This window comes from Rhinatrema bivittatum, chromosome 1 (assembly GCF_901001135.1).
Source record: "Rhinatrema bivittatum chromosome 1, aRhiBiv1.1, whole genome shotgun sequence".
NCBI classification, from domain to species: Eukaryota; Metazoa; Chordata; class Amphibia; order Gymnophiona; family Rhinatrematidae; genus Rhinatrema; species Rhinatrema bivittatum.
In genome coordinates this window covers 530,917,655-530,944,967 of record NC_042615.1, presented here as the reverse complement: position 1 = coordinate 530,944,967, position 27,313 = coordinate 530,917,655, and the positions used below count along the sequence as shown (strand labels likewise).

The 27,313-nt window shown below is 42.7% G+C and overlaps 1 protein-coding gene across 3 annotated transcripts in view; it reads left to right on the top strand.

Annotated features, from left to right (window-relative positions):
• Positions 1-27,313, top strand: part of SPATA6L (spermatogenesis associated 6 like) — a 183,778-nt gene that overhangs the window by 92,380 nt on the left and 64,085 nt on the right. For all 3 annotated transcript variants that reach the window (XM_029613496.1, XM_029613501.1, XM_029613504.1), the window contains exons 6-8: positions 11,378-11,455; positions 17,543-17,794; positions 19,281-19,392. In XM_029613496.1, the coding sequence (XP_029469356.1) occupies positions 11,378-11,455; positions 17,543-17,794; positions 19,281-19,392 (442 nt within the window). The remainder of the gene's footprint in view (positions 1-11,377; positions 11,456-17,542; positions 17,795-19,280; positions 19,393-27,313) is intronic.

The window sequence follows — 27,313 nt, the reverse complement described above, 5'->3', positions numbered from 1 at the left end:
TAGTTTCCTGGATCACCCCTGGAGCCCTTTTTAAATATTGTGGTTACATTGGTCACCCTCCAGTTTTCAGGTACAATGGATGATTTTAATGATAGGTTACAAATTTTAATTAATAGATCTGAAATTTCATTTTTGAGTTCCATCAGAACTCTGGGATGCATACCATTTGGTACAGGTGATTTGCTACTCTTTAGTTTGTCAATCTGGCCTACTACATCTTCTAGGTTCACAGTGATTTGGTTCAGTTCATCTGACTCATCACCCTTGAGAACCATCTCTGGAACTGGTATCTCCCCAACATCCTCATTAGTAAACACAGAAGAAAAGAATTCATTTAGTCTTTCTGCAATGGCCTTATCTTCCCTAAGAGCTCCTTTAACTCCTTGGTCATCTAACGGTCCAACCAACTCCCTCACAGGTTTCTTGCTTCTGATATATTTTAAAAAGTTTTTATTATGAGTTTTTGCCTCTATGGCCAACTTCATTTCAAATTCTCTTTTTGCCTGTCTTATCAATGTTTTACACTTAACTTGACAATGCTTTTGCTGTTTCCTATTTCCTTCAGATGGATCCTTCTTCCAATTTTTGAAGGATTTTTTTGGCTAAAATAGCCTCTTTCACCTCACCTTTTAACCATGCCGGTAATCGTTTTGACTTCCTTCCACCTTTCTTAATGCATGGAATACATTCTGGACTGCACATCTAAGATTGGAGTTTTAAACAATGTCTATGCCTGTTGAACACATTTAACTTTTGCAGCTGCACTTTCAGTTTTTTTCCAACTATTTTCCTCATTTTATAAGTTTCCTTTTTGAAAATGTAGTGTTAAAGCTGTAGATGTACTTATTGCCCCCCTTCCAGTTATTAGTTCAAATTTGATTATGTTATGATCACTATTGCCAAGTGGCCCCACCACCATTACGTCTCTCACCAAATCCTGCATTCCACTAAGAATTAAATCTAAAATAGCTCCCTCTCTCGTTTGGTTCCTGAATCAATTGCTCCATGAAACAGTTGTTTATTCCATCCAGGAACTTTATGTCTCTAGCAAGTCCTGATGTTACATTTACCCAGTCAATATTGGGGTAATTGAAATCTCCCATTATTACTGCACTGCCAAATTGGTTACCTTCCCTGATTTCTCTTAGAATTTCATCATCTGTCTTTCCATTTTGTCCAGGTGGAAGGTAGTATACTTCTGTCATTATACTCTAACCCAGTGGTTCTCAACTGGTGTGTCGCCAAGAACACGCAGGTGTGTCGCCACACTTCCCGGTCCCCCGCTGACCCAGCTGCTCCCCGGTCCTCCTCCGCCCGGGCTTAAAAGGCTGTCAGCCCGAGCGGAACATGGCAGGACAGCTGGAGTCAGTGATATCGGCATCCGCATGGTCTCTTCCCCCCCCCCACCCCCACGGCCCGGAAGAGGAAGTGGTGAGCATCGGGTGCTTGCGCGGGAAGAAGAGACCATGCGAGTGTGGTCAGAATCAGATTGAAGAACAGAAGAATGTGCAACGCAGCTCGGAGGAAAATGAAGAAGAGTGTCAACCCCCGCCGCCGATGGGACTCCTCCTCCGCGAGGGCTGAAAATGAAGGAGGTTAGGGTTGGGAGGAGGCTGCTGCTGCCACTAGTTCCAGGGGTGAGAGAGTGAATGAGCAAGCAAGCATGTGTTTATGTGTGTGAGTGAGATAGCATGTATGTGTGTGATTGAGAGCCTGCCTGTGAGAGAGAGAGCATGAATGTAAGTTTACAATTGGGAACCTATATGTGTAAGTTTGTGATTGAAAACCTGTTTGTGTGAAAGTATATGTGTGTATGATTGAGATCCTTTTGTATGTGAGAGAGATCATGTGTATGTACGATTAAGAGCCTGTGTGTGTATAAGTAAGAGAGAGAGCATGTGTGTCTGTGTGAGATTGAGAGCTGGTTTAGGTGAGGGAGCACATGAGTATGTGATTGAGAGCCTGTGTGTAAATGAGAGAGAGAGAGAGAGAGAGCATGTGTGTCTGTGTCTGATTGAAAGCTAGTTTAGGTGAAGGAGCATCTGAGTATATGATTGAGAACATGTGTGTAAATGAGAGAAAGAGAGAGCATGTGTGTCTGTGTGTGATTGAGAGCTGGTTTAGGTGAGGGAGCATGTGAGTATGTGATTGAGAGCCTGTGTGTAAATGAGAGAGAGAGAGCATGTTTGTAAACATGTGAATGAGAGTCTGTGTGTGAGAGAAAAAGACAGCATATGTGTGTGATTGAAAGCCTGTGTGTAAATGTGTAATTAAGAGCTTATATAAGTGAGAGAAAAAGCATGTGTATATGTGAGTGACTGAGAGCATGTGTGTATAGGTGTGTAATTGAGAGCCAGTGTGAGAGAGAGCACTGGTATGTGACTGAGAGAGAGGAGAAAGTTCCAAGCAAACTACCCTTCCTCCTGCTAATTCAAAACAATCTCAGGACACCTGGATATCAAACGTTTCCAGGTATGCAAAGCAAAAACATTTTTGTCTGCTATTTTGAAATATTTTATTGGTATCTAGAAATTTTTTATATGAGTTTTTAATTATTGGATATTCCACTCATCAGCTGTTTCGAAATAATCTGTTCTTTTTGTTAGTATGGTTTTACTGCTACTGATTTTATATTTCTTGATTTGTTTTATAAGGATGGGTGATGTTTCTTTTTTCCTTTATTACACTGCACACAGAGACTCTGGCTTGTTGCAGTTTCCAATTCAATTTTTTCTGCATGCTTCCAGTTATGCGTTTTGGTCTCTTTATTCTTTGTTAGGTGAGGGTCAGCACATGTGATTCAGGTGATGTTTTCTGCTGGTGTGTAGCTTCTGTGTACGGCTCTATAGCAGTCTGACTTGGTCCGTTTTCCTAATAGGAGATGTATTGGTGTCTTAAGGCCTGGTGTAATATTTCAGTGTTGCCTTTTCTTAGGTAAGGTGGTTACTGTTTAAGTGCTGGAAATTGGTGCTGTTTTGGTGTGGGATGTTTACTATTTATGCAATTTCTGTTCAGACAGAATATGTATCTTTTCCTTGTGTCATTTTAAACAATAAAAATAATTACCGGACCTTTACTTTTTATTTCCGCCGTGAATTGTAATGAGCAGTGTGTCACACATGTGAGCGTCGCCTGTCCGGTGTGTCACGATGGGAAAAAGGCTGAGAACCACTGCTCTAACCCAACACACATGGGATTTCTACCCATATAGATTCTACTGAACATTTAGTCTCGTATATGATCTTTATCCTGTTGGACTCTATACCCTCCCGGACATAAAGTGCTACACCCCCACCAAATTGATCCTCCCTATCATTGCAATATAATTTATACCCTAATATAGCACTGTCCCATTGGTTATCTTCCTTCCACCAGGTCTCTGAGATGCCAATTATGTCAATCTCATCATTTACTGCTATACACTCTAACTCTCCCATCTTACTTCTTAGACTTCTGGCATTGGCATGCAGATATTTTAAAGTGTGTTTTTGTTTGTATTAACAACCTGCTTTTCAGTTGATAGGGATAATTTGGAAATATTTAGCTCAGGTGATTTTTTACGTATAGGCACATGGACTACGTTTGCTTTTATTGGAACCTCTCTGTTGGGATGCCCTAACTCTCCTATTTCATTAATATCTTTCAAGGATACATTCCTCCAAAACATTCACTGCTAAGTGACTGTCGGCTTTCCCCTTTGTTCTAGTTTAAAAGCTGCTGTATCTCCTTTTTAAAAGTTAGTGCCAGCAGCCTGGTTTCATTCTGCTTAATGTGGAGCCCATCCTTTCGGAAAAGTCTTCCCCTTCCCAAAAAGGTTCCTCAGTTCCTTACAAAGCTGAATCCCTCTTCCCTGCCCCATTGTCTCATCCACACATTGAGAATTCAGAGCTCCGCCTGCCTCTGAGGACCTGTACGTGGATCAGGAAGCATTTCAGAGATTGCCACCCTGGAGGTTCTGGATTTCAGCTTTCTATCTAAAATCTAAATTTGGCTTCCAGAGCCTCTCTCCCACATTTTCCTCCATTCTCTCTCACAGCGTACTTTTAGAGATTCTCCCAACTCTGGGATTTCCCTGTATTACTGCCTGATCAATGGTATGCAGATCTCTGTGTTCCAGCAGATGGAACTGGAATATAAAGTAGTCTTTAGTAGTAGTCGTCACTACTAATCACCTGTGCTCCACTCATTCTCCCAAGAAGTCTCACAAATTCTGAAGGCCCAGGAATTCTACTCTTGAATCCCAGCCACTTTCCTAAGATAGAAGACTGAGAGAAAGAACAGGCATCTTAATGGGCATCTCAGTTTCATAGAAGCAGTTCTTCCTACAAGACACCTCCTTAAAGGCACTTTCAGAAGATCACTATACCCTCTTTACTACATCAATGTCCAGTGTCTGTTACGACATTGATTCAGTTAGTAAGGGACAATTTATTTAACACCCTTACATATACTTTTTTGACTGCCGCAGTGTGCTGAGGCAGTCAAAAAAGCAAACAGAATGTTGGGAATTATTAGAAAGGGAATGGTGAATAAAACGGAAAATGTCATAATGCCTCTGTATCATTCCACGGTGAGACCGCACCTTGAATACTGTGTACAATTCTGGTCGCCACATCTCAAAAAAGATATAATTGCGATGGAGAAGGTACAGAGAAGGGCGACCAAAATGATAAGGAGAATGGAACAGCTCCCCTATGAGGAAAGACTAAAGATGTTAGGACTTTTCAGCTTGGAGAAGAGGGGGAATATGATAGAGGTGTTTAAAATCATGAGAGGTCTAGATTGGGTAGATGTGAATTGGTTATTTACTCTTTCAGATAATAGAAAGACTAGGGGGCACTCCATGAAGTTAGCATGTGGCACATTTAAAACTAATCAGAGAAAGTTATTTTTCACTCTTTGCACAATTAAACTCTGGAATTTGTTGCCAGAGGATGTGGTTAGTGCAGTTAGTATAACTGTGTTTAAAAAAGGATTGGATAAGTTCTTGGAGGAGAAGTCCATTACCTGCTATTAATTAAGTTGACTTAGAAAATAGCCACTGCTATTACTAGCAACAGTAACATGGAATAGACTTAGTTTTAGGGTATTTGCCAGGTTCTTATGGCCTGGATTTGCCACTGTTGGAAACAGGATGCTGGGCTTGATGGACCCTTGGTTTGACCCATTATGGCATGTTCTATGTTCCTGCCAAGCCTGGGCTCCTTCTTTTGGTCCAGGTCTACTGAAATAGTAACAGCAGCAACTTCTCCTTTTGGGTTGGACAAATGGCAAGCACCAGACATCATTTTTTTTATATGTGCAATTAACCTGGCTCCTGGGAATTTTCCTGCATACATAAGATAATTAAATCTGGATTTTCAGAATGCATTTAATAAAGTCCTTCACAAGAGACTTCTACAGAAACTAAGAAATCATGGGATTGGAGGTGATGACTTACTGAGGGTAGGTAACTGGTTAAAAGATAGGAAACAAAGAGTAGGATTAAATGGTCAGTTTTCCCAACAGAAAACGATAAATAGTGGAGTGCCTCAGGAATCTGTACTGGATCCTGTGTTATTTAACTTATTTATTAATGATCTGGAAAAGGAAGCAACTAGTGAGATGATCAGATCTGCAGATGACACAAAAATCTCTAAAGTAGTTAAAACACAAGCAAACTGAGAGGAACTGCAGGAGGACCTTGCCAGATTAGGGAACTGAAAAGAAATTTTGCTCAAAATGCTACATAAACTTGAAAATATATTTAAATAAAATATACTAAAATTCTTATATAACCATCATCATTTATGCCATAAGGCTGCATTAATGTCTTGAGTGACTTAGGTCTGAATGAGCGGGTTGGATGTAATTATCGGATATATAAACTAATAATGTCTTTAGGCACATGCAATTTTTGGAAATTTTATAATGCAAATAGAAAAGTTTTAGTGCATATAAGAGTCTTAGGCACTTATCTGTAATAAATATAGGTATTGGAGACTGTAAACCATGAAGATAAAACAATCTGATGAAATAGTCTGTGATGATTAGGAACTCAAGATGACCCAAAACAGTCTAACAGTGGTTATATACTTCAGACGATCCAAATAGTTATGTTCTTCTACCGATCTGACGGCCCAACGCTTCGAGAGAACTCACTCTGTGCTTCAGGGATAAAGAATGTCCTGAACTTATATAGTCCAAAACCAGATTAATAAATGAGATTTGATACAGATATAAAATAGCTTGAATATATCCCTAATCAAGCAGGGAGCACTCTGATGAATCAGTTGCTAATCAGATGTTCCTTAATAATTCAGAGAATAATAAATACTACTATCCTTAACATAAGGCATGGGGATAACTGCATGGAGCGGCAGTTGCTACCCTTAACAAACACATGGGGTAATCTGCACAGAACAGCAGTTACTACCCTTACAAACACATGGGGTTAACCTGCACAGAGCGGCAGTTATTACGCTTAACAAACACATGGGGATAACCTGCATGGAGTAGCAATATCTACCCATAACAAATACATGGAGGTAACCTGCACAGAGCGGCAGTTATTACGCTTAACAAACACATGGGGATAACCTGCATGGAGTAGCAATATCTACCCATAACAAATACATGGAGGTAACCTGCACAGAACGGCAGTTATTACCCTTAAGAAACACATGGGATAACCTGCACGGAGTGGCAGTTATTTACCCTTAAGAAACACATGGGGGTACCTGCACAGAGTGGCAGTTATTACCCTTAGGAAACACATGGGGGTAACCTGCACAGAGTGGCAGTTACTACCCTTAAGAAACACATGGGGGTAACCTGCACAGAGTGGCAGTTATTACCCTTAAGAAACACATGGGGGTAACCTGCACAGAGTGGCAGTTATTACCCTTAAGAAACACATGGGGGTAACCTGCACAGAGTGGCAGTTATTGCCCTTAACAGACACATGGATTAACCTGCACGGAGCGTCAGTTACTACCATAAGAAACTTGCTAGACAGACTGGATGGATCATTTAGTCTTTTTCTGCTATCAATACTATGTTAATATATCTTTCTGAGTGGACTATAAATGGCTATAAATAAATAAAATATTTTCAGCCGAAGTTTTTAGCTGAAAATTCACAAAAATTTAGCTCTGTAAAATTTAGAGATATAAATTTAGTCCTGTTATTCATTTGCCTAGATTTAGGTTCCTAACTGGGTCATTCATCAAATTGTGTTAGGGCCTTATAGAGTGATAATAGGCTTTAACATATATTATATCACATATTATGTATTAGACTAAGGAATTTTACTTCCTGCTCATTCTGTTTCATTGTAAACCGGTTTGATATGCATTTTATGCAGGAAAATCGGTATAAAAAAAAACTTTAAATAAATAAATATATCATGCGATATCGCCGCCAGAGTGCACTCTTGTGTTATACTGTACAATATATGCGATATTTTGCATGTCCCCACCCAGATACCCTCCCTTATTACAATGATTTCTTTTGCATGCAGCTTGTATACATGAATAATGTAAATCCATGTAAAGAAGTCCATTACTAGGCAATTTGATGCAAATATTATATTGCAGTCCACCAAAAAGGTGGTCAGCGGCGATAAAATCACAACACCTCCCTGGTATGCGTTAGATGTGTGATGGGAGGCCCAGTACCCTAACGTAGATCCCGAGGTTACGGCCACACATTTAGGGCCGGATTTTCAAAAGGTCGCGCGCTTAACCAGTCCTGCGCGTGCCAGGCCTATTTTCAAAAGGCCCGGCAGCGCGCGTAAAGCCCCGGGATGCACGTAAGTCCCGGAGCTTGCAAAAAGGGGCGGGGAGGGGGCGGTCCGGGGCGGGGGCAGGGTCAGCGGCTCCTGGCACAGCGGCCACTTGCCGCTGTGTCAGAGATCGTGTGCCGGCAATCGGCTGGTGAGTGCAAAAGGTAAAACAAATATTTTGGGGGGGTTAGAGTAGGGCTAGAGGGGGAAAGGTTAGGGGAAGGGGTGGGAAGGACATGTTAGGGGGAAGGGAAGTTCCCTCACAAGCTGCTCCGATTTCAGAGCGGCCTGGAAGGGAACGGGGGAAGGCTGCGCGGCTCGGCGCACGCAAGGTGCACAATTTTGCACCCCCATGCTCGTGCCGACCCTGGATTTTATAACTTATGCGCACCTGCGCGCACAAGTTATAAAATCGGGTGTACATGTGCGCGCGCCGGGTAGCGCTCGCACATGTAGGCCGTATGCTTCTTTTAAAATCTACCCCTTAATGTGGCAGGGAAAAACAAAACTGCAGCCAAATGAGGTTAAGCGGGGGCCATTGCTGACTCCCTTTTCAACCTGGGATAGCCAGTCGAGGCAGTCCTGACTTCCACGAAATAAAAATAAACAGCCGCGTGCATAAAAATCGCCACTTGTGTGCGTGGCTGGGCCCTGCGCACAAGTGGCGATATGCGCATAAGTGCCAGGCCCTGACAAATGGGTGGGCAGGGGGGCGGGGATGGGTGGGCCGGGACAGCGCCAGCTGCCGGTGCACGCAAGCTACTTCACGTCAGGCCATGAAGTAGCTTGCGTGAAGAAAAAAAGGTAAAAAAAAAAAAAGAAGGATTTAGAGGGCGGGGAGGAGAAGGGAAGGGAAAGGGAGGTTAGGATAGGGGGTATGAAAGTTCCCTCCCAGTCCGCTCCTAAATTGGAGTGGACTGGGAGGGAACTGGGGAGGTCCTGATCTCGTCGCCACGCAAATTAGCATAATTTCACCCCCACCTTGCGCGAGCCGCCCGCACATACGCGCGTGGATTATAAAATCCAGCGTGTTTGTGCGTGCAGCCTATGTATTTTATAACATGCGCGCGCCGGTGCGCGCATGTTATAAAATCATTGTGTCCATGTGCGCACGCAGGGTAGTGCGTGCACTTTTTAAAATCTACCCCAAAGTGTAAAGTATGCATGCGGTGGTGGCTCCACCGGCCCCACCTCATGTACAAATCCCCCAGCCCCCTGGCAGACAGATTCCCCTCCCTTCCCCTCCCCCTGATAGAGGCAGCCCCCTATTGGGCAAATCCCCCCCTCCCCTTGCCCCCCCCGACCCCCAATACAGGGAGCCCAGTCCTCCGATAGAGGCAGCCCCCCAATAGGCAAATCCCCCCTCCCTGGTCAACCAGCAGAGAAATCCCTCCCCAGCCCTTCTGATAGAGGCAGCCCTCCCGGTAGACAATCCCCTCCTCCCGGCCTCCCAGCATACAAATCCCCCTGCCCTTGCCCTCCCAGTCCCCCTGATAGAAACATTCCCCAAAAGGCAAATCCCCGCCTCCCCCCAGCCCCTGGCAGATAAATTCCCTCCAGCCTCCCTGATAGACACAGCCCCATAGCTCCATCCCCCTCCCTGGCCCCACCCAGTAGAGGCAAACCCTCCCCCCCCCCCCCCGACAGACTGATCCCTTGCCCTGCCCCCCCCCCCCGATAGAGGCAGCCCACTCCCCCTGGCCCCCCCCCCCAGACACCCCCTTACATTAGCATCGATCTTGCATCGGGAGACAGGTACATTTTCCAGCATGGCGCTGACCTACCCCTGCCCCAGCCATGTGAATGGTATAAGGTCCGGAGATCGGACTCAGGCCATTTGGGGAAAGGGACTGCCTCTATCAGATGGGCCGAGGGGCAGGGAAGGGGATTTGTCTGCTGGGGGGAGCTGCCTCTATCAGGGCTGGGGGAGGGGAGGGGGGCTTTGCCTATCGAGAAGGCTGCCTCTATTGGAGGGCCGAGGGCAGGAGGAGGCGGGATTTTTCTGACAGGGGATGCCTCTGTCAGAGGGGTGGGGGGAGGGGGATTTGTCTACCAGGGGATGCTTCTATCGGGGGGGTCAGTGGGGCAGGGGGAGGGGGATCTGTCTGACGGGGGAGGGCTGAGGGGGTTTTTGCATATTGGGGGACACCGTCGCTGCACGCATACTGTATACTTTATTTTTGTTTTGGGGGAGTCAGGGCTACCTTGACCGGCGGCCCCGGGTTGAAAGGGGGGGGGGGGTCAGTAATTACTGTTGTTCAACCTTCCCGATTGGCCATATGTTTTTTGTTTGGGCGGCCAATGATCCTTTAAGCCGGAAGTGGTCCTATGATGTTGGGGCTGCCATCACATTAAAGGGCCGCTCGCCGCAATCTTTTGTGTCACGATATTTGATCTCAACACAAAAAAACGTGCCATTGAGCTGCATTGTTTTTTCGGGGGAGAGGCCCCACTATCGTGGCAACACGCCTTGCGATAGGGGGACCCTTCCTGCAGAGCAACGTGTTTTGATGATTCTTGTCCTAGGTCAGGTGTCTAGAGCTGAAATTTAGTGCTAAGCTCCTAACTTTTTTACCCACCCTAATACTGACCCCATAGCATCCACTTGTTAGGATTCTAAACTCAGGCCTGATAAATTTTCAAAATGGACAATTTAGGAGCCTAAACCCTTTGGAAATTGGCCACATTGTGTTCAGTCCTGAAGGCCAAAACGTCAAAAGGATATAGACAGAGTAGAGGCACTTTTAAAAAAAAGGTCTATCATGTGGTGTAGGATCTGCACCAAAAGCGCTACGAGATGTTACTTGAGGACCCAAATATATATACCCAATAGAAGAAGAGAGATGGGGGGAGATGAATGAGACATTCAAATACCTCAAAGGTATAAGAAATGCAAGGGAAACAAGCCTTTTCAGAGAAAATGAAGATCTAGTGCAAGACGTAAGGATCTGAGGCTTCAAGGGAGAAAATCTCAGCAGTAATATAAGTAAATATTTCTTCATGAAAACAGTGGTGGATACAATAAATAGCCTTCCATTGGAGCTGGTAGAGGCAAAAACAGAACCATAATTCAGGATAAGCACAGAATATCCCTAAGTTGTGAAGTAGTGAAGGGAAACCCGGAGACCTGGGTTCTGTAGCATTGCTCCGTGAAGAAAACTGGGGAGACTAGATGGGTCTTACAGTCCTTACCTGGCATCATATTCTAAGTTTTATGTTTCTCTAGCAATCAGTTTACAGCAAATAGAGAACTAATTTTTCAGACACTTAAGAAAGCTTGGGGAAACAGATATTTTAATCTTTTAAAATAACATTTACTCTGATGTGCTAATCTATGAAAGTTTATGCAGGTGTGACACAGAATGACCACAGAATTTCAGCAGCTATGCCACAGAACTTTTTAACACTTGCTGCAGAATTTACAGCTGAGCTGCCACAGGAAGCAGAAGGCTTTGCATACCCTGTCTGACTGATACCTGCCACTACACGTATCACGTAGACACCTCGTAGCAGGTGTGCTTTTATCTTACGCAAGCCTTGTCTTAGCTGCCTACACAGCGTGCACGGCTGTATGGAAGAATAATTGTAGGTTTACATGTTCATTGTTTTAAGGGAATTGCTCCAAAGGTAGAGTTTTCAACAAGAACAGCCATAAAGGAACTTCCAGCTGATTCAAGAAGTAGAATATATGTAAGTAGGCATTAACAATATTACTATTTTTGATGTGTTTTTTTGTGACCCATTTGTGATTTCAATGGTTTTCAAACTGAAGCAGAAATTGAAAATTAACCTTGGACTGAGGTGCTTAAGCTTTCCGAAAGACCAACCACAAAGCTGTGATTTGAATGAAAGTGATATCTATGGATGCCACTTTTGTGTATTCACATTTGAGGTCTCAATTTAAAACTGCCATCAGAGGTTCACCTATGGTGATGGTGCAGGTTAACTAAAGGTTTCTTCATGAGCTAGTTCTCAGTTTCCTTGTGCAGCCTCAGAGCCATAACATGAATATACTAAATATGGTACAAATACCATTGATATAAAAGAATGCCCCATGCACTTACCTTCTCCTGCTGCCAGTTTCCATGCCTATTATTCTCTCAGTGGCCATGTGCAATAGTAACATTAACTCAGTCCATTTACATGCTCTATGTGCACTTACGCGCCCAAAACCTATTGACAATGCAATGGCATATATTGTAGCAATTTTCAAAAGCCCACGTATGCGCATAAATTGCATTTGCATGCATAAAATCCAATTTTAAGCACATAAATCCTTTTGAAAATTACATCCATAGCATTTAACATGTGATTTCGGCAATGTCTACGCAAGCGTTGCCAGTACTGGCTTGGTTTTCACAATGACTTGCGCACAGAGAACCCTGTTTTATACTTGCAAGTGGCCATATGAAACTCAGTCAGGGCCCAAGGTGTGTAAAAGCGCACAAGTAAGTTGGTTTCATACATCTGTTTATGCACATTAGGATCTAGTATTCCAGGGGATAGGGTAGCTACCGGCTTGTAACATATGGGCTGGATTTTAAAAGGGTTACGCACACCAGACCTATTTTAAAAAGTCCCGGCGATGCGTGTAAAGCCCCGATATACGTGTAAGACCCGGGGCTTGCAAAAAGTGGAGGGGTCGGTGTCAGGCTCCCGCACAGCGGCCATATTTGCCACTGTGCCGGGGATCACACACCAGCAGTTGGCTGGCGCGCGCAACTTACTTCAGCCCCAGGGCTGAAGTAAGTTTTGGAACAAAACTAAGAAAAAAAGGTAGGGGGAGAAGGGCGGGGGAGGTAGGGGAGGGGAAGGTGGAGTGGAGGGGGAGGGAAGTTCCCTCCGAGGTTGCTCTGATTTCGGAGTGGCCTGGGAGGGAACGGGGGAAGGCAGCGCGGCATGGAGCTGGCTCAGCACGCGCAAGGTGCACAATTGTGCACCCCCTTGTGCGTGACGACCCCGGATTTTATAACATGCGTGCGTGACGGGTAGCGCGCGCACATGTATGCCCGCGCGCAACCTTTTAAAATCTACCCCTATGCGCGTACTTTTTAATTAAAATATGTGCATACATTCACCCACACAAGTTATGCCCTCCATAGAGCAGGTATAACTTTGTGCAGGTGAGTTTGTGCAAGTACTCGGACACTATTGCATATATTTTCAAAGTGAACTGATGCGTATAAATTTACTTTGAAAAATTTGGGTAAAATCTGCATGTAAATGGTTCACACAGACTTTACCCCACCATGTACAGTTATGAAATTACCCTCATTTCAAATAAAAAATCCAGCCAGCACAAGGAAAATATTAATAAGCTACACTGCATGCAAAGTATCTCATTAATAGTAAAAAGCAGGGAGGATAACCTTCGAACAAGTGCGCATGGCGGCATATACACGTGTACATGGCCACATATACTTTTACCATAATATTTTATAACCTGTGCACATGATATACACACATTTTATAAACTACTCGTATCTTTAGCCCTCAACATATGCGTGTATGTAGGCTTATGTGCAAATAAACATGATGCATTGAAACCATGTATTTCAATGCACTGAATGCGTGTACTTTACCCACCTATTTTAAAAATATCTGCGCCTATATTTTGCGTGCGAAACTAAAATATATGCACATCTATACTTGCACAAGTCCTGATTTACATGGGTAGGCTGGTGTATTTTAAAACAAGCGCATGTCAAGGAAATTACCAATTTTAACATTTAGTCCACCAATTTGCCCAGTCCTGCTCCAGGTCATGGAGACTTTCCTGGTTCTTCAGCCCGAACTCCCACTAGTTCACCCATAACTCCCACCTAGTCAGTATCATACAATAAACACATTTAATATCACTTGACACCAGATAATTAGCAGAAGTAAAAAATATGCAAGTAAGTTGGCAAATGTACACACATAAGTATCTTTTAAAATATCAACTTGTGTGCATACATATTCATTCTGTCCAGGAATGCCCCTAGACTGCACCATTTACTTGTGAATGTATGCACATGGAAGTAAAATTATACATGTATTTTGGACTTTTATAAAATACAAAGTATGCAAGTAGAGGCTTGTGGGAACGAGAGGTGATTCCCACAGGCCTGAAGGCAGAAATTCAGTCTGACTCCAGCCTTTCTTAAAACATAATCTTTATTCACAGCTTCAGTCATATACACAGCAGTAGACTGCCTTTACCTTCAGACAGCATACTCTCTCCACTCACAGTTTGTACTGCTTTGTCTCAGCTCAGTGTTTGGACAGCGTTACATACAGGAGCTGCCTTCCTCCCGGAAACCTGGGCCTGGTCTGGTTATCTCCACCTGGATCCCAGTTCTTATTCCCCAGTCTCTGGTTACGCCCTCTGAGCGCCACCTGCCCCGCAGGATCCCACCCATAGAGCTATACTCTCCTTAAGGCATTTAAGGTGGACCAGGTGTCTAGCCTGGTCCTGCACAGGTAAATAGGGGAATACTAGGGGCACTGCTTCACAAGGCAGCTTACACGCGTATATACTAATTTTTATTTGCTGAGAGCCTGATTATAAAAAACATTTCATGCTTAAAATTTGGTTTTATACGTGTGAATGTACTTTACCCATGTAATTGGACTTTTGAAAACTGCTACAATATATGCCATTGAATTGCCCATATGATATTCACATGTAAGCGCATTTTACGCATGTAAATGGCTTTTGAAAATTGCTACAATAGTATGTTACATTTACACGTGTATCTCCTTTCAAAATTACCTCTATAATGTTTTGGAAATGTACCCATTTATGTGGATCATGGTAAGCCATGGAAAGTTGAGTATACCTCAAGATGCGTAGTTAATGTTGCCACAAGAGTATCAACAGTTTAATGCACCTGCCAGTGCTCTAGTGTCCACCTCTCTCCTCACTGGATCCCTAAAGGGGCAGCTGCCTGAGTGAATTATCCCTCCCCTACTCAAAGATGAAACCCACTCAGCCATATTGCCAGCCCTCTCCTAAAGTAGAATGTTCCCTTAGTCCACCCTCTGGCACATTACCCTCTTTCCAACCCCCCCAAGGATGCCCTGCTCCATAGCTCACAACCTAGCCTTCCCCAGTATGTGAAAAAAAAAACCCCACACCCCTGTGTTGGCTACCATCCACCCCACACCAGGCCTCCCTTACCATCAGAAGCCCTGTCAAATAGGCAAGAGTGATCCTCAGTTGCTTACCCCACACATAATCCACAATGGCATCAGCTAACCTGAGGCTCCCATTTGTCATGCTCAACCAAGTAGTATGGTGGAGGGCAGCTAGGACTTATGGACTCTACATGACTGGGAAAGACATAGGAGAAGACTGGGATTAATTATCCTGAATGACAAGGCGATTAATGTATTTCCCTAGAGATACCATGTTATGATGTTAATCTGCATTTCAAGAAAAGGAGTGTCACAAAGTTTTAGGTTTGTGGCATGGAGTGTGGGGACTAGGGAGCAGCTAAAGACAGTATAGGAGCTAGAGCAGGTTCTGTTCTTTTCCAATGTACATTTGTACTATTGGACATGATGTAAAAATAATTAAGCATTGCTAGTCAAATGGCTCAATACTTAGTGCTGCACATAGCTAAACAAGTGAGTGCAGTCCTTGGTTTGGATCCTACTTGGGATGACAGGGTTTGGGAATGCTATGAAAGGAGCACTAGTAATCCAAGCTAGAAGAGAATGACACTACCATCCTTACACTATCACCAGCTGTTAACATCCTTGTGTAACCCCTAGACTAGGTTTCTCTCTGGGAGTCCATTGGCACACACTTATTCCTAGGGCTAAAATTCTCTTCACATCCCATACCATTCAAATAGCCTCAAGCCTATAGGGTTCTTCCATGATGGGGAAGATATCCTCTTGAGCCCTTGTGGTTTGATAATAGTCTCTGTAGTAGGTACCAGTAATTGTGCTGGAAATAGATGGGTGTTCCAATACAACTTTACTGAAAGTTGATTTAAAGATGAAACATAGCACTTTTTGCAAGTTTATAGGGATATTTACTAAGCTGCAATAAGGCAGTACTGTGTGAAAAACTGCCTTTATCACACAATATACCCATATCATGGTGATATTGCACAATATTCACAATATCACATGATATTTTGCTAAAAAATCCACCACTATTGAAATTAGCTGCTCTGCATGCAAAAAATGTACTAATGTATGCAAAGCAGCTAATGCATAGGTAATCCTGTGCTAATAAAATGTCACGTTTTTGCCATGGACACATTATTTGCTGAAAAATTAACTACAATTCAGAAATTGTACATAATATTTTGGCTGGAGCATCGGAATGTTAACGCACATCTTGATGCTCCTGTGGTGAAATTAAAGGGCCAAATGGCCCAAAACACCCTTCCCCAAAGTGCCAAAATAACCTCCAGTGGTCTGTGAAGAGCCCCGTTCCACTACCCCTCTCTGCCTGTCGATGCAGTCCCACAATAAGTAAAACAAAAAAAATTTTGTAATGACATGTAGTGAAGCCCCACCCCCTTCCAAAAATCCCTCCCCTTTAAAAAAATATTGCCCCCCGGTTCTAACCCCCTCCCCCAAGGGTTTCTTACCCCTCCAGACTCACCCCAGTCTCTCCCCATACTTTATCACATCCCTGGTGTCTAATAGCCCCCCCACCCTAGCCCACTCCCTGGACCCCCCCATACTTTAGATGAAATCCCTAGTGTCTGTTGGGGCCTGGAGTACACCCTAATACTGGGCCAGTTGATAACATCTTTCAAAATGGTACTGACCAGTTTTTGACTCAGATCACAATATCACTTGTCTGTGGTATTGTGGTACCTGAGGGGTACCTCTTCACTCTAACCTCTGGATACTGAATGATTATTTCAGTGGTCATAAACTAGATGATTTCCACTCTGCTCCTTTCTTCTTAGTTCTTCTCCTCAGACACTGGAATAATATCTGAGCTCTACTCCCTGACTTGATTAAGTAGATGCTGTATCCCTCTGTTGAAAAGAAACAGGAAACAACATGAAATCTCTCCCAATGTGTACAAATGAAAGGAAGGGTAGAAAAACTTCCTTCTACAAAAGTCCAGAATAAGAAGTTGTCTCCTCCTCAAAGGGGGAAAAACTCAAATGAGATAGTCTGTCAATGCTTTTCCTAATCCAGGCCCAGCATGTGGTGCCCAAGATTTCTTCTCAAACTCAAAATCAGGAACTCAACAGAAAACACACCTTCCTCTTTGATGACCAATTTAAAATCCACAAAGGGGCTGTCCTTATATAGGAACTGGCAGCAACCAATACAGCAGCCTCAGAAGGGGGTGCTGTAATATAGATGGTATGCTCCTTTAAAACTTTTCTGCCTTTCTAATCTGGCTACTGAGCTACAGCTTTAGTAGGGAACCAATGGGACCCTGCATTTGGAAGAAACTACATCACATGCACTTAGCCACAGAAGGACACTGAATGTTTCTGTCAGTGACTGGAAGGCTAAAGAAGAAGAAAAATGAAAGATACTACAGTAGAAGATCACAGACTTCTCCATGCTTCCTCCCCCTACCAACATGTCTTCCAGTCTTCATGTAAAGTTTTGAGTGTGTGCATTTTACCATGGCATAAACTAAACACATTCATGAAATGTCAGCGCTGATGAAAAACAGGGTGGATTTTGATTTAAAAAAAGTTTTAGCTGTTTGGTTTCAATGAAACGAAAGGTTGAGTAGCATCAGAAAAGGGCATTTATGCTACAAGAGTAGCTGTGCTGTGTTTAATTCAATTTATGTTACAGAGGCATAGCCATGAAAGACATGGAAGATCTCCACTGAGGTTGAATGCTTCTCCTATAAGAAGTACAAAAACAAAACAGAAGAATTACCTGAAACCTACACAGTCTTCCAGATCCCGATCCCCATCTCCATATACCAGGAGGCGTATGTGCGAGCTTTACAATGAAAACCAGCAGCGACTGGCTCAACTGAATCTGGGGGACTTTGAGTTCAAATCTGAAATTGACCATAGACCACCGTTTGTAGTCAGACATGTAAGTCTGATTCTCCAGGTTATTTTCTTTGAATGCCATAAATAGAAATAACTAAAGTATAGAGAAATACGTTATTCAGAGTCAATCATTGGAAATGAGAATCTATTGAGGAGCCAAGCTCAGACCACCTATATTGATTCATAATACGTGCATACATTCCCTTTGAAAACTGCTGTGGGCTTGCCTCTGCTTTTTGTGTGTGGAGAATTTTCGGGGGAGTAGTGCACGCGTAGATTTGAAAAATGCAATCTGTGCATGTATTTCTCTTACCCCGACCTAATCATGCTCCCGGGAAACCCTCTTCTCAAAGCAGGTAAAAGTATTCCAGAACTTTTAGGAGGGTTGGGATGTGCGATCAGTTTAAAATAACCAATCTGAAATGTCCCAAAAAAACCCAATGATGTGTTTCATTTTTACATTTTAGCATGTACTAAATGAAAAAAGAAATAATATAAAACTAAATTGTTTATAAAATGCAACAAAAATTAAACAAAAAATGTGTCAGTGCACTCCCCTAGTTAAGGGTGGGCGATTTTTGGACAACCCATTTGTCTGGGTAAGTCACTTTAGAAAATTGTCTTCTGAATTCTCCATGAAACTTTCATTCAAATGCTATAACAGTGAATTTTATAGATAATCTGAAGAGAAAATTCCAAACTGTTAAGATAATATAGGGATTGATATTCAAAGGTTTTCTCCAGCTAATTATGGAAGTTAGCCTTACAGTTTGAAATTAGCCCTTTTCCCTACCCAGCTGACCAGCTAAATTCTTTCCATGCACATCACAGCTCACACAAAATCGAACTAGACAAAAAGAGATGGCACTAGAAGAGCTCACAGGGCCTGGTTAAACTTTAGTGGCTATTGCTGATATTCAGTGCTGGCAAGCCAGAGTTACCCAGGTAACTCTAGTTGGCCAAATAGCAGACCTAAAGTTAGCTGGGCAATTGTATCTTGTTAGCTTGTGACCGGATATTGCTGAATATCTGGATTAAGTTAACCGGATAGTTATAAATATATCTACACATGGCAGGTTGAATATCAACCTCAAAGCATGTATAAGGCAGTGAGGTAATCCCATTGTAGCTGTGCTTATAACTACACATCTGTATTAAATCCTCATTTTCAGATATATATAGGTAAATTGTCAAAGAAAAACATTTGTGTGCTTATGTAGGTATTTAGGCACATAAGTTTGGGTGCACAGAACCAGGACAGGTGTTCAATCAGTGTTAGATGTTTAGGGGACAGTATTCAAATAACCGGTGTAATTTGCAAACTACATCACAGTGTCCACAAGCCAATATACCATCATGCCTCTACCGAAAAAAAAAACCTCTTAGTGATGCAATATGGAAATATTTTTAGTAACAGTTTTAGTACCTTTACTGCCTTTTTTTAAATGTGTGAGGTGCGTTTTGCAAGTCTTGGAATGTTTCAGATTCATAAAACAGGGAAAACCAATTCATATTTTGTTCATTTTTAGGTTGACAATTCAAAACCAGTTGGTGAGAAGAATTCATCGCAGTTGCTTTCTCGAAATGGCAAACAAAATTCAAGTTTCAGAAACAACTCGCTTGTATCCCAGTTAAGAAGAGGTACTGCACACAGTATACTTTCCATTTGTTGTTAAACATAGCGTTGGACATAGAAATTTCCCAATTCTATTAAGTAAGGTAAGGTAAGGTAATCAGACCCTTAAAAAGCTTGAAAAAAGGAAATGGGCTCATAGCAATTATCCAAGAGGACTGCAACCTTTCAGAGATGAAGAACCATGTTCCTCTGCACTCAGGTAGGCCAATCTACTCGAGGGGTATTATGCACCTCTCCTAGCAGATGGAGATGGAGCAAAGCTGACATCACTCAAACCCACCAGTATTCTCCATCTCCAGCAGATGGTGGACGGGCATCTCCCTGCGGTAGATTGCTTGTGATAAAAAAAAAAAATAAAGATGACTAAAATAGGACAAGATAGAAGATTTCAACACACCGCTTAAGCTCCTGAGGTGATACTTGGTGAGTCCCTCCCTCAGTTGAGCATTTTTAAGTCTGGAAGCCTGGCCAGGCGTAGACTTAATTAAAAAAAAAAAAAGGCGGTTGGATAGCGTGCTCGGCAGTGAAGGCTTGTGCCTCTCTCCCCCAATAGCTGGTGATTCATCCATGCTCTCAGCCAGGGAGGGCTGAGTTCAGGTAAAGGAAAAAAAAATGTTAAAGAGGGGACTTTAGTCCCTCTCTCTTTTTTCCTTACCGGGTCTTCTCCCTCAGCGCTTATTGCTTGGCATCTTTTATCCCCTTTCCCTCTCACTTCTCTAGGGAGTTAGTGTAGAGCAGAAGCAGCTCAGGTTCGGCGGGTTGAGCAGCCTTTGGCCAGGGTCTGCTCCTCAGGCTCGGTTTGGTTAGCCGCATGGTAGCGGTGGCAGTGAGTTTTTCCTGCGTTCAGGCATCTACATGCATTCTCGCCATGCAGCGGTGTACGGATGTAGGCACTCGCGAAAATGGTTACTTGTGCACATAAGATTGCCGCCTATGATTGTGCGCTTATTGGCACGAGGGGTACTTGTGCGGATATGATCATGACCTGGTTTAGGCACATGGTTACACACTGGGGTACTTGTGTGCGTACGACCGCAGCTTATTTTTGGGCACATATTTTGCATGTGTACTTCTGTGTACTGTTGGTGGGCATGTAGAAGGCTTCCTAAAGCACAGAGCAGGAAACCTCAGGTATCGGGAAAAAAAACCCAAAAAGGGGACTCTATCCATCTTGCTGTCAGTGCGGCTTGCCATATAGGCAGTACAGTCATGGCAATCTCTATGCCTGTGCCAGCATTGTTTGGATGCTCAATGAGATTTGGCTACTACAGATTTGGCCGATGTTGGGCCATCCCCCTTGAACTCTACTAGCTCTGGAGGGGAGTGTGGCAGAAGGTGACATAGCAGTTATGTCCTCTCACCCTTTGTTCCCAATGGCAGTGACTTGTCTGGGAAAAGGGTCAGAGAGTGTCAGGTTTGGGTCTATGGGCCCCAGTATGGATCCATCCTCCTTTATTCCTGAGCAGAATGTTTTTAGGACCTGCAGAATATTTCTGCAGAGGTACCCAGAAGAAGCAAAGAAACTTGCTATGAAGGTTTGCATATTTGAGGCTTCAACTTGCCAGCCTTGGCAAGCAAGTGCCACAGGGAAACTGTTCCCTGATAATGTTCAGAGGGATGTGGATCATGTTATGATAGATAAGTCCATTTCATGTTACTGTTGCTAGTAATAGCTGTGGTTATTATCTAAGTCAACTTAATTAATAGCAGGTAATGGACTTCTCCTCCAAGAACTTATCCAATCCTTTTTTAAACACAGCTATACTAACTGCACTAACCACATCCTCTGGCAACAAATTCCAGAGTTTAATTGTACGTTGAGTAAAAAAGAACTTTCTCCGATTAGTTTTAAATGTGCCACATGCTAACTTCATGGAGTGCCACATAGTCTTTCTATTATCCGAAAGAGTAAATAACCGATTCACATCTACCCGTTCTAGACCTCTCATGATTTTAAACACCTCTGTCATATCCCCCCTCAGCCATCTCTTCTCCAAGCTGAAAAGTCCTAACCTCTTTAGTCTTTCCTCATAGGGGAGCTGTTCCATTCCCCTTATCATTTTGGTAGCCCTTCCCTGTACCTTCTCCATCCCAATTATATCTTTTTTTGAGATGCGGCGACCAGAATTGTACACAGTATTCAAGGTGTGGTCTCACCATGGAGCGATACAGAGGCATTATGACATTTTCCGTTTTATTCACCATTCCCTTTCTAATAATTCCCAACATTCTGTTTGCTTTTTTGACTGCCGCAGCACACTGAACCGATGATTTCAATGTGTTATCCACTATGACACCTCGATCTCTTTCTTGAGTTGTAGCACCTAATATAGAACCTAACATTGTGTAACTATAGCATGGGTTATTTTTCCCTATATGCATCACCTTGCACTTATCCACATTAAATTTCATCTGCCATTTTGATGCCCAATTTTCCAGTCTTACAAGGTCTTCCTGCAATTTATCACAATCTGCTTGTGATTTAACTACTCTGAACAATTTTGTATCATCTGCAAATTTGATTATCTCACTTGTCGTATTTCTTTCCAGATCATTTATATATATATTGAAAAGTAAGGGTCCCAATACAGATCCCTGAGGCACTCCACTGCCCACTCCCTTCCACTGAGAAAATTGTCCTGGCGATCCGGGAAACTTCATTTTTTAGTTCCTTCAGAACTCTGGGGAGTATACCATCCGGTCCAGGTGATTTACTACTCTTCAGTTTGTCAATCAGGTCTACCACATCTTCTAGGTTCACCGTGATTTGATTCAGTCCATCTGAATCATTGTCCATGAAAACCTTCTCCAGTATATGTACCTCCCCATCATCTTCTTCAGTAAACACCGAAGCAAAGAAATCATTTAATCTTTCCGCGATGGCCTTATCTTCTCTAAGTGCCCCTTTAACCCCTCGATCATCTAACGGTCCAACTGACTCCCTCACAGGCTTTCTGCTTCGGATATATTTTTAAAAGTTTTTACTGTGAGTTTTTGCCTCTAAGGCCAAATTCTTTTCAAATTCTCTCTTAGCCTGTCTTATCAATGTCTTACATTTAACTTGCCAACGTTTATGTATTATCCTATTTTCTTCTGTTGGATCCTTCTTCCAGTTTTTGAATGAAGATCTTTTGGCGAAAATAGCTTCTTTCACCTCCCCTTTTAACCATGCCGGTAATCGTTTTGCCTTCTTTCCACCTTTCTTAATGTGTGGAATACATCTGGACTGTGCTTCTAGAATGGTATTTTTTAACAATGACCACGCCTCTTGCACATTTTTTACTTTTGTAGCTGTTCCTTTCAGTCAGTTTTTTTCTAACAATTTTTCTCATTTTATCAAAGTTTCCCTTTTGAAAGTTTAGCACGAGAGCTGTGGATTTGCATACTGTTCCTCTTCCAGTCATTAATTCAAATGTCACCATATTATGATCACTATTGCCAAGCGGCTCCACCACTGTTACCTCTCTCACCAAGTCCTGTGCTCCACTGAGAATTAGATCTAAAATTGCTCCCTCTCTCGTCGGTTCCTGAACCAATTGCTCCATAAAGCTAACATTTATTCCATCCAGGAACGTTATCTCTCTAGCGTGTCCCAATGATACATTTACCCAGTCAATATTGGGGTAATTGAAGTCTCCCATTATTACCGCACTACCAATTTGGTTACCTTCCCTAATTTCTCTTAGCATTTCACTGTCCGTCTCACCATCTTGACCAGGTGGACGGTAGTATACTCCTATCACTATAGTCTTCCCCGACACACAAGGGATTTCTACCCATAAAGATTCAATTTTGCATTTAGTCTCATGCAAGATGTTTATCCTGTTGGACATGCCATCCCGGACATAAAGCACCACACCACCTCTCGGGTGCTCCTCTCTGTTATTGCGATATAATTTGTACCCCGGTATAGCACTGTCCCATTGGTTATCCTCCTTCCACCATGTCTCTGAGATGCCAATTAAGTCTATGTCATCATTCATTGCTAATAACCAGTATTCATCTCCGCTTAAAATACATCACAGCCTCAATACGGAGACATTGGTCTATTTTATCCATACATGAAATATTTGGAGAATTACCACTTATAACAACTACTAGAGGCTCAAACATCAGAGATAAAGTAGTACATGCAGATATCATGAGAGATATGGAAGAGAAATCCCAAAGAGGATATCATAAGGCATGTCAACATTGTGATATGTGTGATATCACCATTGAAGGCAGTGAGTGGAAAAATCCAGTCACAGGAAATAACATAAAGAGGGGTCGAAATTCTGATTGTACATCCAAGAATGTGATCTATTTAATCCAATGCCCCTGCCCGAAGAATTATGTGGGCAGAACATCAAGAGCTATAAGGACGCAACTGATTGAACATAAATCAAAACTAAATACGAAGACCGTTGAAGCACCTATGGTACAGCACTGCATGGGTCATGCACATAGTTTTGATCAGCTCAGATGGACAGTCATAGACAAGGTGGAAAGCACATACCATGGAGGAAATGAAAAAAGGAGATTGAACTATATTGAACAACAGTGGATTTTTAAGTTGAATACAGTGACACCGCAGGGATTGAATGAGGAGGTAGAGTGGGCGAGCTTGATATAAATCTGACAGAGCCTTTGATTTTCTGTCCACTAAAAGACGAAGGTTAGTGAAAATGACGTAGTACGTAAGACGTACCTCACACCATTGGTTGATTTCTGATCTGCTGATCAGCTTTTAAAGCATGGGCTAAACGCTGAACAATAACGCCGTTTACTCAGAGCTTGTTAGCCTGAGAGAGAGAACGCAGGAAGTCATACAGCGCTTTAAAAATTTGAACGAAAAAGAGAACAAGAAGAAGAATGGACAGGCTCCCCTGATGAAGGAAGAACAAATTTTCGAAACGCAGCTGTGTCGGGAGATAAGTTACAAACTGTTTCATTTTGGTAGTGGCAATTTAAAGTGCAAGAGATTGGCGTTCATATATAATTTCCCTTAAACAGGAGATTTGAAATAGAAGGCGTTAAAATCAATTTAAAACAATTCCCCCCGAGCATAGGGACAAAGAACTTGGACATTTAACATAAGTTTTTAAAAAATTTTTGGCAAGAAAAAATTTAAATGATCCCATTATGCAAGGTGGAGAAAACAATTAATTTTTAGAGAAAAATTCATACTTTAAAAAAACACATCGAAAAAATTTTTTGAATTATAAATAAAACACATAAAGGAGGAAGGAGGCAAGTTAATGATTAAACCATAAGAAGGACGCAACGCCATGGAGGCGTGCATCTCTAATATGAAACTTACCTCTTTCTCCTTAATTTATTATTTTTTAAATTGTTTGAAATAAAGTTAGTTCAACAGAACTTTTTTGTAGGTGAGAGTACGATTGCTTTAAGATCATTCATTGCTATACATTCTAATTCTCCCATCTTACTTCTTAGACTCCTGGCATTAGCATACAATCATTTCAAAATTTGTTTTTTGTTTGTATTTTCATTCTGCTTTTTAGTTGATGGGGATAAGTTACAATTTTTGAGCTCAGGTGAGTTTTTAGTTACAGGCACTTGGACTACTTTTCTTATTATTGGAACCTCACTGTTGGGATGCCCTAATTCTAATGCATCATTAGTATTCTTTGAAGATACCTCACTCCGAACCATGCGCTGCTGAGCGACTGTCGGCTTTCCCCTTTGTTCTAGTTTAAAAGCTGCTCTATCTCCTTTTTAAAGGTTAGCGCCAGCAGTCTGGTTCCAGCCTGGTTAAGGTGGAGCCCAACCCTTCGGAAGAGACACCCCCTTCCCCAAAAGTTCCCCAGTTCCTAACAAAACTGAATCCCTCTTCCTTGCACCATCGTCTCATCCACGCATTGAGATTCCGGAGCTCTGCCTGCCTCTGGTGACCTGCGCGTGGAACAGGGAGCATTTCAGAGAATGCTACCCTGGAGGTTCTGGATTTAAGCTTTCTACCTAAGAGCCTAAATTTGGCTTCCAGAACCTCCCTCCCACATTTCCTATGTCGTTGGTGCCCACATGTACCACGACAGCCGGCTCCTCCCCAGCACTATCTAAAATCCTATCTAGGTGACGCATGAGGTACGCCACCTTTGCACCAGGTAGGCATGTTACCAGGCGATCCTTACGCCCACCAGCCACCCAGCTATCTACATTCCTAATAATCGAATCACCAACTATGACGGCTGACCTAACCCTTCCCTCCTGGGCAGTAGGCCTTGGGGAGATATCCTCAGTGCGAAAGGACAATGCATCACCTAGAGAGCAGGTCCTTGCTACAGGATCCTTTCCTGCTGCACCTACCGGTAGTTGATGGTCTCCAATCATGAGACCTTCTTCCTCCAAGGCAGCACCAGGGATGCCAGTCTGAAGTTGGGACTTGGCTGCTATGTCCCTGAAGGTCTCATCTATATATCTCTCTGTCTGCCTCAGCTCCTCCAGGTCTGCCACTCTAGCCTCCAGAGATCGGACTCGTTCTCTGAGAGCCAGGAGCTCTTTGCATCGCTTGCACATGTACAACTTCTCACCGGTGGGTAAAAAATCATACATGTGACACTCGATGCAAAAGACTGGGAAGCCCCCCTCTTGCTGCTGGACTGCTGCCTTCTTCTAAATTTTGATCAGTTCCTAGTTAAGTTTTAGGTTTCTGTGGGCGTAGGAATGTGTCTAACGTCCTTTAAATGTATTATAGAAAAGATTTTAAATAAATAGAATAAATAGTGAATTAACTATATGTCTGGTAGTGGCCTACCGGGGTCTGGTCAAACTCTCAATAAAGTTTTTGTTGTTTTTTTTGTTTTTTTTTGTGAAAGTGGCACCTGCCTATAAATTAAAGGATGAGATAGGGGTAAGTGGGCGAGGGGTGGGAGGGTTGGGAAATCCAAACAGTCTAACTTCAGTTAGTCAGCCAGAGTGACTCACTGCTCTCTTGATTAACAAATGTTGGTACCTATTCAAACAAATCACACTACCTCAACACCTTTTCAAGGTGAGTAACTGAGCTGAACTTTTCAACCTTTTTTACTTAGGTATACATTGCTCCTAGCTTATTTCTAGCTTCTGGCTACTTTTTGTGGGGGGGGGGGGGGTGGGGTTGTGTGGGGTTTTTTTGTTTTGTTTTTAAATACAAACTCATTTCTGCTTACTAGCTGCCTTACAGACTTTTAAAAATAAACACACTACTTACTGCTTACTAGCTGCCTTATAGAATGACTATTTAAAAATACAAACAGTCTAACTTGTTTATTCACCACTGACTTACTGACTATTAAAAGCACAAACACACTAAATAATATTCCCAAATAGTTAACTTTGCTCCAATACTTTTAAAAAAGACAATGTCCCAAGCGAAAACTTACTGATTCCTTTCAGCCGCCAGCAAGGTGATCCTCTCCTCTCAGTGCTCCCACATGAAAGGACATCGCCACCTATCCCATGACTTTTTACTTTTCTTAGAAGTCTATCATAAGGAACCTTGTCAGATGCCTTCTGAAAATCCAAATACACTACATCTACCGGTTCACCTTAATCTACGTGTTTATTAACCCCTTCAAAAAAGTGAAGCAGGTTTGTGAGGCAAGACTTGCATTGGGTAAAGTCATGCTGACTTTGTGCCATTATACCATGTCTTTCTATATGTTCTGTGATTTTGATGTTTAGAACACTTTCCACTATTTTTCCTGGCACTGAAGTCAGGCTAACCGGTCTGTAGTTTCCCGGATCGCCCCTGGAGCCCTTTTTAAATATTGGGGTTACATTAGCTATCCTCTAGTCTTCAGGTACAATGGATGATTTTAATGATAGGTTACAAATTTTTACTAATAGGTCTGAAATTTCATTTTTCAGTTCCTTCAGAACCCTGGGGTGTATACCTTCCGGTCCAGATTATTTTCTACTCTTCAGTTTGTCATTCAGGCG